We start from the raw sequence: 14802 nt of genomic DNA, 5'->3' as shown, positions 1-14802 counted from the left end.
GTTTCTTCATGGCTTTTGATACCATATTCTCCTGAACTAGATTTCTCAGATTAGGACACTGCATTGCATTGGTTCTGCAGGGCTGTTTCCATGGAGTGGCACTGTGTTTCTTCCCCAACAATTTCTAATATTTTGGAAGCAGAGTTTGGATAATTTGCCGTGCTGTGTCATCAACATACAGATGCTATTAGGCTTTATTTAGCTGTTATGTCAGAGTGTGCTTTGATTGAGCACAACCTGGTGTGGTGCCTGGATGTTGTGGTGGCCTACATGAAATCTAATCAGTTGAGCCTGATTCACTAAAAGACCAAACACTCCCATACAAATATCAACAGTTTGAGGAGAAACTCTGTTTATTATTGTGCTGATATAGGAAGTTCCTTTTGATCACTTCCTGGTGTCTACTTCCTGGTGTCAACATAAAATCAAACCATTTAACATGACATACTCCTGATTTTCACTAATTATTAGTTTTATTTCATGTTCATGGTTTTAATTAACTGTTTTGTGTGTTTCATGGGTTTATTGTATTATTCTATTGTTTTAGCTACATTGTTGTTTCTTCTCCCCTCAGTTTTTACACAGATTTTCCTAATCTGACATCCAGAATTTCAGACATTGATCTTTTCAGATGTAGACACTTTTGACAATTCTCCTCCTTCTTTCCTGTACCTCATATTTCTTCTCTATAGTAATCATGAAACTTACCTCATCAGGTTTCAATGATATTTATTATTTGCTTTCTGTATTAAGTTTAAGTTCATCAGGTTTGTTTTTCATGCTCTTTGCTCTCGTATAGTGATGTCTAAGACCATGAACACCTAACTGCTTATTTAAGTTTTTTTCCTTCCTACTGTTGAGTTCTATTTTTCTATTACTTGCCCAACTGATCAATCTAGCTAGTATCTTTAGCACCTTATGAACTTCTGTCTCCCTCTCCAACATATGTGAATTAAAGTAGTCTTGAATCAATTTTTGAGAGTCTTTACAAAAAAAAATGTCTTGCCAGCTGCTGAGTGGTGCATCACTTGTCAGAAGTCCAAAATAATATTCCAAAATAGATAAATACCTTTGCAAGCTTGACAGACTGTTGTGAAGAGAACTGGGGAAAATAATGTCAGCCAACACAGTTGCAAGTCATTTAATCTGAATCTGGCCCTTTCTTTATTAATTTACTTTGAAACAATGTTATTTTTATTAATATAAAATGCATTGTAATAGGGAAATGAAAGAAGACAAAGTTTAAAAAGTAGGTGGATCAAATGTAGTTTTTACTTATGCATTTCTAACCATGCCATCTGCGAACAAATAAGTATACTGGTATCTTTTTTCAGCACATTACTGTAAAACTGAATAACTTAACAAATTGTTGAAGTTGCTGAAGTTGTTTGGTATTGTGTTAAAAAGTAACACAATAGTGAGGTATTTGTGAATGTCATACAAAACATAATTGCCAAACAATTGTATTTGCATAAATTCACTACTGAATAGGTATAGTAAACCATTTGAGACATGCCTATTGTCATTTTCCAGCAACAATAATTTCCCAGGTGGTAGTAATGAGCAATTAATCATCAGTTCCTAATTTCATTCTATATGAAGTCCCAAAGGGATTATCTTTGTCTTCATTGTGCATTGTGAAGCCACTTGTGGAACCGATAACATGGCAAACAATGCAATATATCACCAGAAGACTACAGATATCCAGCTTTACATGCCACCATCTGTGTTAATCACAGCATTTTCATCTTCCATTTCATATATCTATACAGTTGTTTGACAGAGATTGGGGAGCATATGGCAAGAACACCTGCTTTCTGCTATAATTTATAAGTATGTATATAACAATGGACTATAATTTTATGAAGTTTATGGAAAAACCTATAAGTAAAAAAGCTTCTGGTTTTCCTAAGGTAGCTGGAAATTTTAACTGCTAGCTTAAATATTAACTTCCATTGTATACCTATGATTTTGGTCTGTGGTAGAAAGGGGCATTATCTATGCATAAACTTAAATTGTGCCTTGTGATGCTTGAAATAATAGGGCCTGAATTCAAATCCCCTCTAATCTATTACATTGGCTGATATTAAAATGGACTCTTATCTTTCATCTAAATCTACTTCACAGATTTTTTGAAAATTTAGAAGCAAAATCCAGAAGGGTTCACATACAGTCTTTTTCTGGTTCTCTGTTTTCTTTGTCTGATTCAGTGGTTTACATAATCATCCTCATCCTTTCAGTACTGAAACTTTTCCAGGTGACAATTGTTTTTGGCCATCAAGTGTTTATTTGCTTTGTTCTAAGGCACTTCCCATGTGAATCAGATGGTGCTTTAATATAAAATGAGAATGTACTTGTATTTTTTGTTCCTTCTATTTCATTAACAAGCGTAGTAATATTAACCCACCTTTTGTGATAACAAGCAGGTGCCTATAGGTGACCACCTGATGATTACTTCTTACAGTATTAACCTGCTAAAGAGAGTTTTAAAGAGACACTTTCATTTTAATGTAGATGGAGAAAAAGAAAGCCAGTACTATCAAATAAACTTTGAGCAATTGGGGGAATTTGGGCTTCTTGCTAATAATTTTTGGGATTCTTTCCCCCTCCCCACCACCACAAAAAAGAAAAAAGAAACCCAAACCCATTCATATCAAGGGATCAGAAATAAAGTTTTCCTGTAAGAATGTGGCTATAAGAGGTGGTTTTAATTTTATATTGTGTAGCAATAAATCAAAAAATATAGCCATATATATTTATTGTTTATATTTAGATTATTTAATGTATAATCTAATATGGTCTGATGTAAATGACACAATATGCCTAATGGACTTTTCATATTCTTTTGTATTTAAAATCCAAAACAGTTACTTTCCAAAGAGGAGATGGAGGACTTATGAGCAATGGAAGGTATGCATGCAGGTCTTTTTAAATCACTTTCATATTGGGCCATATTAAAGGCCCACCACATTTAATTTTTGATTAGAGACTTTAAAAAGTATCATGCAATCAGTTGTGGGACTGACAATTCTAGGAGGAATTAAATGACTTAAACCAGATTTTAATGATCTGTTTTACACTTGAGGGGAATCAGATCCAGATGTTTCATATCTCCCAGATGCCTGAGATGAAATTAGTTGGAAATTTCAGAAGGAACGTGTTCATTTGTTTTCAGGATGTTTAGTGTATTAATTAGGCATTAGTAAATGAAGTTGCTGTTGTTTAAGACTCCTTATTGGCTCCTACAAAATTGCTATGAGTGAACAATTACATACAATCGATCACAAAATGAATGATTCATGGAAGATGAATAGGTTGTAGATAAGACTGGATTCTACAACTTTGGCTACTCAATTGAAATTGATAAAAGTTGATAACAGACCCATACATCCTCATTTATTTTCTCTGTGCCAATATGGAGATTGTAATTAGGCTCTGGTAATAACTTCCAATCTCCTATTTAATCAATATTTTAGCAAAAAAGAGATTAGGTCTAATGAGAGTTCAAAGATGTGGTAGGAATACTGCTGGATCTTCTTGCTATTGTTTCCATAGAAACCCATGTTTCTCTTGGGGATTATAATAGATTCATGGGGGAAGCGTGAAATACAGTAGTTAAAAATGCTAAATAAGGTCATAGGAAGAACTATTTTGGATCAGACAAAAGTCTTGCATAGTTCAGTAGTCTGTCTCTAATGGCTGAAATATTTTTAAATGAGCCACTAATCAAAGACAGCTTCAGATTATTTTGTTTCATACTTGTTTTTCTAACTTTCTCATATCTTTCTCATAAATTTGGGAGCTATATTCTTTGACTTATAGTAAACATTAAAATACATTCAATCCTCACTTGTTCTCAAAATCTAAAATTAAATTATATGAACCTGAAAGCCTGTTGAGACAGATAAAAATGTTCTTTTGAACTTTCTATTAATCCCACTCAAGCCGGCTTGCCTCTAAAACCATGCAAGAGTGCTCAAAGGAAGAGCTAGCAGCTTGAAGATGACAGACAGGCATTTGGGATGCAGGAAGTGAAGGAATAGTCGCTCAGAGTCCTGGAAATGGCTGATACAGAACAGTCACTTTGACTGATTGTTCCCTTGAGGTGGCAATTTATCATTCATCCCTAGTTTAGGATCCTTCAATACTGCATCTTCTTCATTGTTTTCCAAAGAGACAAGAAAGTTGAACTGTAGCAGATTTTTACTGATGCTGCCTCCCATTTCCATAGACAATACATCTGATTTACCGTATGTCAAGCTCCATAACTAATGAAACTTTTTATCTATATAATTTTAACAATTTTATTATTAAATCAGTTTTAAAATCTCAAGCTGCTGTACATTGTGTTGAAAAACAGGAATAAATTCTCTTCAAAAAGAACTGAAAGGAAATTCTGACAGATGTATTTCCTTGTTGATTTTCTTCAGTCGACCGGGCCTGTTAAATGCAAGTGACCCCAGTTATCCTTGGCTTGCGGATTCTTGGCCAGCCACCAGCCTTCCAGTAAATAACAGCACCAGTGGACCAAATGATCTTGGGAATTTCGGGCGTGGAGGTACATTCATTTGCGGTGTTTTGAAAAAAAATGCCTATGCTATGCAGACCAGAATATGACTGGCTTTGCTCCAATATATATATATATATATATATATATATATATATATATATATATATATATGAAAATAAAGCTGAAAAACAGTAAATCAAAAAGAACAATTAAATAATATTACTAATTGAGATGAAAAGTGATATGCATTGGATTTTTATAGACAGGTATCCATACTTCTTGAAAATGTTGCTGTTGTTTTTCTTCCTATTGTTTCTTCTATCCCCACCTTTTCCCAGATTGTGAATTGCCATTTGGTATTTAGAACTTTTTAAAAGCTGTGGCAGAAGTTCTAAGACAAACAAATGCCTAAATTCAACATAACAGAGCTCCATTGTTGTCGTTTTTTTCTAGTTGAACAACTTGAATCATTTTTTTCCTGGGGTCCCTGTGCATGCTACTATTTGTGCACCAACTGCTTCTGCAACAATTTTGATTCCTCTTGAACACGGGGCAGAACTAGGCATTTGGAACCACAACATCACTTGTGTTGATATTATACAACAATTGGATACTGACAATAGTTATCTAAATCTAATGAAATAATGAAATCTAATGAAATAGTTGTCTAAATTTAATGAATATTTAGTTATCTAAATCTAATGAAATATTCTGTTAAAGTTCTTGCTCATTTCAAAAAACATTACACAATCATTACATTCTCTCACTCACATCCTCACTTCCCAGTCATTACATTGTGCATTTTAATGACATTTTAATGCATTTAGATTGCAAAACCATGGTCCCTGAAAGTACATCCAATCCGACTTCCCTGTGGCTGAAGAAAACACCCTTTGAATATTCCTTAAATATTCTAACAACAGCCTTTACCAGAGTATGAACTGCAATTCTGGATTTAAAATATCAGGGTGTTGAGGAGCTGGAAAAACCTGGGATCTGTGAGCCACATTTCACCCACCTCTTTTCTGAGGCATGAAAACATTCCCATCAATCAGTGGCTATAATAGCTGCTTGCAAATTAATTATAGTCTAGGATGTCTTTAGGTTGCTCCACTTTCTTCTACTGTTTAAAAGCACTGTTGTTGCTCAGCTGGCAACACAGTGTTTCCACATGTCTTGGGAACAGGACGGCAGACATCTTTGAGAAGGTGCTTCATGATGATAAAGCATCATCCCAGGGCAAAAAAGGCAGCTGCTCAGGCTCAAAGCAGTATTTTTCAAAATGAAGTGAGATGAAAGAAAAAGTTTAACTGCGATAATAGGAAGGTTCATGTGCATTTTCTTTTAATGCTGATTCATCATGGAGTTCATAATATTGTAGCATTGCACACTTACATGGATGTAGGGATATTAGAAAAGCTGGTTAATTTGCCTCTTATGAAAATAATGTAATTACAGATATTTATCTCTCTGTGATCCACCAGACAATGTAAGGGGGGGGGGGGGGGGAATCAAATTCTAGACTAAACATCTGTAAAATATGAAAAGTATCTAACAACCTCATCACACATGAAAAAATAAGCGTCTAAAATGTTTCTGCCCCAGTTCACTCATGGAGCCCCGCGCTGCCCATCAGACAATGTTGGTTGACTTCCAGTGGGGCTCTATGGGTGAACTGGGGTGGCAGAATAGTAAGATGCTGTGCCGCCAAAAAGGTAACTTCTCCATGTTCAATTAGGAGCAAATGGGCTTCCACTGGATTAAGCTGCGTAGTGACGCTTCCCCATATGTGATAGGGAAGCATCAGTTGCCAGCTGGGGCACCAGGATTGCCCTGCTGCTGCCCTGATTCACAACAGAGGCTAGCAAATTGCAACACTGGACTTCATCAATGTTATGAGGTTCAAATTCATTTTAATATTTCTGGGATATTTAAAATATTAAATGTAGCGTTTTTCATAGATTTCATCCTGGAGATGATTATTGGATGCTATATTTTGATTTCTGTGATTAGTCATGCTTCTTTTATACTTGTTGAAGAGGTAGTTCAAAACTTTTGAGTAAATAAATACCATCAAAAATGTATCAGTTGAAAGGCAGTCTAGCATTTATTTATTTATTCTGTTTATTTGTTGATATAGCTTTCTACATTACATTATCAACAGTTTTGATGGTTTCATTAGTCAGGGAGGGGAGCTTTTTCTTGAGCCAGACATTGGTATTATCAGGATGTAAGAATGAGTAATCTACACACTGCAGTCATAAAGATATTAATTTGTCCAGGTAGATGGAAGAATGAGTTTCATGCTCAGTTCAAACTATTCAATATATTGAAATGTTTTATGCATTTCTCTGATTTTAGCTTTCATTTTGGTATACATTTCCAAGTTTATCAACATAAATAATCAGATGATTCTGTTTATCACTTCTGAAATTTTCAAACATTACCAACCTCAATGTATATGTCTCTCTGAGTTCTTCCACCCATTTATTATAACCTGTATGAACTTCAAAAAACAAATAAGATAGTGTTGCACTAAAAATAACTTTTTAAAATGCAACACATACCTTGGAAATGAATTTATTTATTTAGAGCATTTGTATCCCATCCATCTCAACCCCTGAGGGGGTAGGGACTCAGGATGACTTACAATTGGCAATCATTAGATACTGACAAAGAAACAGAGCACAATAATTAACATGAACAAATTGACAGTAATAAAAGTACAATAAAGGGGCAATAAAAATATATGAAAAATATTAACCCTTAAAATATTAACACAACCAAGTCTGAGTACACAAATCTAAATCATAGTCCAGAGTTCCAGTCCAAGGCCTCTTAATTAACAATTCTCACAAGTCATTACAGATGTTGCTCAGCCAGCTGCCTGAACGCTTGGACCCAAAGCTAAGCCTTGAGTGTTTTCCTGAAGGAGAGGAGACAAGAAGTCACCCTGATTTCACTGGGGGGGGGGTGTGCATTCCACAGACAGTGGGCCACCACCAAGTAGGCCCTGTCTCTCATCCCCACCAATTTTGCATGTCTGAAGGCAACTGAGCAAAGGGAGGTGATTTTTTTTGTGATGTATAGAGTTATTCTTTTTATTGTTTCTCTGGAGTACAGACAGTTTCATTTGCTCTGATGTGAGATGGACAATTGAGAACATTCTTCAGCATAGAAATATTCCCAATTTCATTTTCACACCTGAAGGTATGGAGGAGAGATGGTTTTAAGCAGTGAGATGTGAAGGACAACTGGAAAGTTTGTCACAGATGCTGATACTGAGGGGATAATTGTACATCATTTTTCCTTCATTGGCTAATGGACCCAGCCTCTGCTGAAATGCAAACCTGCAGGATGTCAGAATAATTTTTCATATTAAAACCTTGATAGTTTTGGGTTTCCTGTGTAGTGCTGACTTGTTTCATTCATTTTCCCCTATTACAGACGTGTTACCACCAGTTCCATGCCAAGGGGATAAAACCGCCACAATGCTCTCTGATGGAGCCATTTATAGCAGCATTGACTTCACTACCAAAACTAGTTACAATAGCTCCAGTCAAATAACACAGGCTACTCCATATGCCACAACACAAATACTACATTCCAACAGCATCCATGAATTGGCAGTGGATTTACCAGACCCCCAGTGGAAAAGTTCAATTCAGCAAAAAAGTGACCTGATGGGATTTGGATACTCTCTACCTGATCAGAACAAAGGCAACAATGGTGATTCTACTTGGTATTTTTTCTTATGAAAATATTTTGTAAGATTGTTGTGCATGGTGAGAAATGGCTAAATGTCCACCTCTATTCCCCTTTCCCTCAATTAACAACATATCTTGCTTGTATCCTCAAATTTTCCATATACAACTAACACTTTTTGCTATGATTTCAGTTTTCCTCATCTTTTGCCATTGTCATAAATCGCTTGTGCTCCATCCTGCTCCCACACTAGGCTGAATATTCCCACAGCGCTATCACATTAGCTGTTTTGCAGCTACTTGCATGTTGTGCATGTGCTACTAAACTAATCACATGATGGCACTGTGACCTTTGCCCTTTAACCCTTAGCATTACTTTACATCCCTGACTATCGATTGGCTGAGGGATTGTCTAATAGAATGCCACACAACCAGTCACAGGATTTCAGCACCACCAGCTCTCACAACAGCTCAGAAAGAAGTGGCAGCCTCTCAGGTTGGTTTCAATATGATGTGTATAAGGGGAAGTGCTTATGCTTGTAAGCAGCTTTTTTAGAATTCTCAATTATAACCTTCAAAGATGGTCCCTACTTCCAGAGTCTCTTTTTGAATATTGCAATGTGATTTCCATTTAGACATTTGTGAATATGTCATTATCTTCTATAAAACCACGACTTCAACAAAAAAAACCCAACAGTGCACCTTATTTCCCCTAACAGAACAAGAAATCCATTTAGAGATAATAAGAAAATATTTGTTGCCTTTGTAGGCTGTGTATTTCAGCATGATTGGAAATCTTATTTTGTAACATTCTCGTTCTTCTGGCACAATGTTGACTTTATTCGTAAATCAATCTTCACTTTATAGCACTGCCTTTCTCTGAAGAGCCTCGTGATGAGGTTAATATTTTGGTTGTATCATTATTAAACCCTCCCCTCAATTCCCATAAGGGTTCACAGTATTTCTATCATACATCAAAATATCCACCTATTGCCACATGCTGGAATGGAAAGATAAGCTTCTTATGACAGTTCCTCTTTAAAAGTTCCAGAGCTGCATACAATCATAACATATAGGTTTTATGCTGCAAGCTGTAGAATAATTGTTCCACTGTGCCATTTTTTAAAATGGATTATCAGTCTTTAGAAATATCAGCAACCAATTTTGCTGAATTAAATATATTAGGTAGAATTATGCAATTTTTATAATATATGTTTATTTTCACTTTAAGAATGCAATATAAAACCACTTCAATAACTTTTGCAATGTCTGATTGTTTTGACTATCCTTCTGCTTGATTTTCCTATATTTCTTATGACCCTCATGCAACTTTTAGTTCCTAATTCTTACCTAAACGGACCCTTGTGCAATTGCCTGCTTCCCTATTCCTTGCTGCATTCTTTCTCCCTAGGTTGCAGATCATAATTCCAACTGTTAATTGTTATGTCTTACACGTTTTTTTCCCAAATGTTATACTAACATTCTCTTCCTATTTCCCTATCTATTTCTTGAATCTTATTTTAAGTTTTATTGTTAATTGATCTGCTTTCTCTCTAATTCTCCAGCAACTTTGTGCTAGGGTATTATCAGAGCAATTGTGGTGTAGTGTAGTGTTTTGATTATTGGACTATAGCTCTGGAGACAAGGGTTTACATCCTTTCTTGGTGAAGGAAACTCACTAACCTCTCTGCTCACATATCACCAAGAAAACCCATGATATCACCAAGAAAACCCCCTTCAGGTCACAATAAGTCATAAAGGACTTGAAGGCAAACAATCACACTAACAACCACAAATCTTTAATTAGATGACCTTAAAAATACTACTATCAAGGTATTGCCAATTTTTTTACGTTAAATTCCCTCATAATTTCCTAGAGGAAGTTAGGTTTACATTATTTTTATCTATTTTGGACCTTTTGGATAAAAAAGATGTGTTGCTGTGTTTTTGGACTTGGCCTCATGTAAACCGCTCCAGGTTCCCTTGGGGAGATGGTGACGGGATATAAATAAAGTGTTGTTATTATTGTTGTTGTTAGAGAAAGAAGTTTAAATGGTAAACATTGTGATTGTATCTTTAACTACACTTTTCCCAAGCAGAGACAATATGTAAAATACTATTGTAAATACATTGAGAACTGCTATCTGAAAAACGTTTACTGTGGTCTATTACTTTTTTTCCCAAGAGTGACTACATGGATTCTTAAAACAGACATGAAAAATCAATAAATATAGTTTTGATACATCAAGAACATTGTAACTGTTATTCAGCTTATGGTCCATTGTAACTAGTCTATATAAAGTGTGTGAAATAAAAAGAACTAAATTAGGGCAATTATACAGACTATTTCCATTTCATTTCACCCTATTATTATTTATAACCTTATGACAATTATAACATGTTGCTGCTGATGTTGCAAAGATAAAAATACCCTTTCTCTCCCGCCTCCCTTTTAGTGTGCCATCTGGATTTAGAGCTCTTTCAGGATATGTAAAAATTATCTTTGTTTCTTCACACTTAAATAATGTTTCTTGATTTCAGGTGGAAAAGGCGGAAAGAAAAAGAAAAACAAAAATACTTCCAAGCCTCAGAAAAACAATGGGTCTACATGGGCCAGCATTCCTCTTCCACCCCCTCCAATACAGCCTCTCCCAGGCACAGAATTAGAACACTATGGGGTGGATCAGCAAGAAACAGGGTAATTTACTTTTGTCTCTTTGGGTAGAATTAAAAATTCAGTGTCTTAGATCTATAGCACACAATCTCTGAAAGCATCTGTCAGGTTCTATAGTTTAAATATAAAGATACTGTTATACATTGCATAGGTGCATTAATATGAATGATAATACAAAGATACAACCATAAAAATTTATATTCATAAATGGATCCAATGTATATATGTATATACCAATCAAATTAGAAAATGATTTTTCATAGTATGTAGTCATAGGTCTATTCTTCACATAATTTCTTCATTATTCTTAGAAACCATTTGAAGAAACATCTACTATTAACACATATGGTTTGATATCTCTACTTCAGCAAAAGCAATCTTCCAATCCATGATCCTAGATAAGTTTTAGACTACTGGCAGTTAATGGGAGCTATAGTCCCATACATGTATGAGTAGACTTTGCCTAAGAAATCCTGTGAAATTCATGGGGGTACCATAAGTGGACAGGTGACTTGATGGCACAAAAATATTCCAACATCTGGGGTGCACCAGTGGGGAACGACTGGCCTACTAGTATGTCTGAATAGATATAAGATCTTTGACAACTATAATCATAGATATTAATAGTGGACATGGAGCCTCAGATGGCAACAGCATAGCCAAAACCAAATTGCTTAGACTCTACAGGAAGATATGAGCTCATCTGGCTTTGGCATCGAGATATTCAAAGTGAACAATGTTTTAAGGGTAAAAACTCTAAGCAGAATAAAATAATCCCCAGAACTGCTTAATCAAGACCTACATGTACTCATCTGCCTCAGATACTGATTATCTTGTACTGAGAGGGAGGCCAGAAGGAATGGAAAACTGAACTCTACATTGCAACACATCTTTGCAGACAACACTGGTGTTTGTTAATGACTATTTGTATTGTTCTGATGTAGACTTTTTCTCCAATATTCATAGAATAGCATTTACCAAACAGAATTGGGGAAGAAACATTTTAGAAATCGTTTTGCAGTATGAAATGGAGAAAAGGAAAAATGGTGCCTGGTGTCAACTACAAATGAAACATTGCAGATAAGATACAGTGGCACTTGGATACAGGCCTGTGATGCCTCTTCCTTCCAGCAAGCTATTCTAATATACTTTTAACTAAAACAAAACAATACAAAACACTTGAAATTTCAAGGACTTTATTTTAAATTTTTCAAACATAGGAAAGTGCCACTCTTTGTCTTCTTGCTACTCAAAAAATTGGGAGTTTGGAACAAGGGTCATGGTGGACTTCTTTAGATGTATGTGAGTAACATGCCATTACATCATTTCCCTCTCACTCACTTACATGCATAGTGATTGGTTTTCTTCCACAAATCAATAGGTAGGCACATTGAAATAGAAGGTAGAGCAAACTTATTGCTCCAGAGGCTGCTCCAGAGACTGAGATCAACCAATGGGTTAAAATATCCACTTACTCTAGATATTCATGTATAAGTCTAGAAATATTAGTAGAAATACAACAGCCTATAAAACTTTGTGGACTTCTTTACAGGTCTGTGTAAGTACTGTGCCTTATTTCATATATATATGGAATAATTCCCTTCCTTGATTAAAGTGGTGAAATGCAAGAGCAAATCTGTCCCAGGAGAATCTAAAAGGACCGGGGCACCTCAATACTCTCTGAGATGGCACTGCCTCTGACATTTTTTGAATTCCTGGGTAAGGAAATGACAGCAGTGACCAGGGGCGGCTGCCCTCCTGAAGTAGCATTGGTGCTTTTTCCTCTCCACAGAATAATCCTCCACTTAGCCATAGGTCATATAGAAATCTATAATTTTGGCCCCAAAACCTGTCCTCAAGTTATACATGAAGTTGACTTATACACTGGTATATATTAGGAGCATAAGAACTGTTTATCAGTGGAATTGATTACCTCAGAGGGTCATGGTGGACTTCTTTAGAAGTATTGAAACAGAAGTTGGATTTTTAGGGGCTGATTTAGTTTTGTGTCTGTACATAGCAAGGATCTGTTCTAGATGGCCCTTGCAGTTCCATCTACCTCTATGATTCTATCAAGAGACATGATGGAAGAGGGAAGCAAGATAGTGCAACACTTTAGAGCTTAAATATGACCAGGGGGAAGTAGAAATGTAAGATCACAAGGGGAGATAAGATGTCTTTCTTCATTATTCTGGCAAGCACTTCTCCTACCAGATCATAAATATAGCTTATCATCCCCATCTTAAAAAAGTAAAATGGCCAAGATAGTGTGTTGCCATCATATGAAGATGACTCTTTCAAAGAATGATTATTTGGTTTCCATGCCTCTAGCTTCTGAAGGCCAAAATAGATGGGATGTGACATTACAGTGTTACAGGAGACTTCAAAAGTAACCTAGTACATTTTCCTGACAATACAGAAAATTGCCAGTGTCCATCATCATCTTTTCCGCAAGCTAAACCATATGACCTCTTCACTCTTTCTTCATTGGACTTAGGAAATCTTCAGGAAGGCATTTGAAAGCTTTAAAATGGTAAATCCCTTGAAATGTGTGGGAATTGGGGAGGGGGTATTAACTGGCCCTGCATGAACATATTTTAGAACAGTTCTTGAAGGGGACACTTAACAACATGACTCCACTATGTAAGATTCATTGATCCTTGTTCACAATTTTCCAAAAGCCAACCCTTTCTAAGTTCACCAGAAGAGAGAAATAGTATCTGTCATTGCATTTATATTGCAGTCTCCATATTACTTTGCTAACAGAAGCTTCACTTGCTCCTGAAAGGTTTACCCCAATAAAGCATTTCACAATTGGTACTATACAAAGGGATTCAAAATTTACTTCAAGCAGTTACTCATTAATAATTGCCCCCCAAAATGATATCTTTACTTTAATGTATTTGCTGTTCCCAGCCCAGATAGCTCTGCAGTAAAAGACAAATAACTCTCATATATTTTAAGACACACCATGATAAAAAAAGACAGGTAAATTGATGCATTATCTGTAGAGAAACCTCTGTGACATAGGTCTTGGCTTCTCGGTTCTCTCTAGTATCTATTATTTGGCTGAGAAAATTATATTTGTCACCAAGACAACACTGGTTATTTAAAGCTATGTAATCTGTGAAGCTGACAGCATACTTTTGTGTTTCACACAACTCAACAGCAGCTTTTATGTTCAAGTTATTTATAATGTTGCATTGATAATCACTGTAGTTTTACCTAAAGTGCATCTTTACAAAATGAAAGCTAAACTTAGATATCTATATCATTTACAGAAAAATTCAGAAAAGTTTACAGACGTGAAATGAAGCTTTGCTGCTTTATTCCACTGAATGATCTGGTTACTAAATACAAATAGAATAGATTATACATGCATCCAGCATTTGAAATGAAAACAAGACTCAAATTAATGTTGGTATATATATTTAATGAGCATTCAGGGTTCATGAAATGAAGGCTCCATCGTATCACCAGACCTTCCAGCTACCTCCTTCTTTTTGGTGACCTGATAATCAGAACATTCAAATGCTAGTAACAGGTCATGAAAGGAGATAGAAGGTCATTGCTGCATGGTATTATGCAGCAGTCTTTCTGCTGTCTCTTTTTTCCTTACCTAATGGTTGAAAAACTTCCCACCATTCTATTATGTATGTCATTTACTTTTTATTTTACAGGCAGATTTATGTTATTTCAAAAGTTCCAAATTGCTATGGATAACCATAGTTTTATGTAAATGTAATGAGATTTGCAAAAGTAAGCATAATCTCCAGCGTATTGTAGCTAATATATATATGCTACTCTCTCTCTCTCTCTCTATATATATATATATAGAGAGAGAGAGAGAGAGAGATCATAGATATGTTGTGTCATATATATATATATATATATATATATATATATATATATAT

The 14802-nt window shown here is 35.5% G+C and overlaps 1 protein-coding gene across 14 annotated transcripts in view; it reads left to right on the top strand.

Moving 5' to 3' along the window:
* ROBO2 (roundabout guidance receptor 2) overlaps positions 1-14802 on the top strand; it is a 1336704-nt gene that overhangs the window by 1276995 nt on the left and 44907 nt on the right. For 9 of the 14 annotated variants that reach the window (XM_060770531.2, XM_060770530.2, XM_060770520.2 and 6 more), the window contains 5 exons: positions 2868-2910; positions 4431-4558; positions 7958-8239; positions 8585-8710; positions 10756-10912. In XM_060770531.2, the coding sequence (XP_060626514.2) occupies positions 2868-2910; positions 4431-4558; positions 7958-8239; positions 8585-8710; positions 10756-10912 (736 nt within the window). The remainder of the gene's footprint in view (positions 1-2867; positions 2911-4430; positions 4559-7957; positions 8240-8584; positions 8711-10755; positions 10913-14802) is intronic. The other 5 variants (XM_060770533.2, XM_060770532.2, XM_060770524.2 and 2 more) reach the window with 1 other exon arrangement.

The sequence above is a fragment of the Anolis sagrei genome, chromosome 3, assembly GCF_037176765.1.
Source record: "Anolis sagrei isolate rAnoSag1 chromosome 3, rAnoSag1.mat, whole genome shotgun sequence".
NCBI classification, from domain to species: Eukaryota; Metazoa; Chordata; class Lepidosauria; order Squamata; family Dactyloidae; genus Anolis; species Anolis sagrei.
This window is presented reverse-complemented; position numbering and strand designations above follow the sequence as displayed.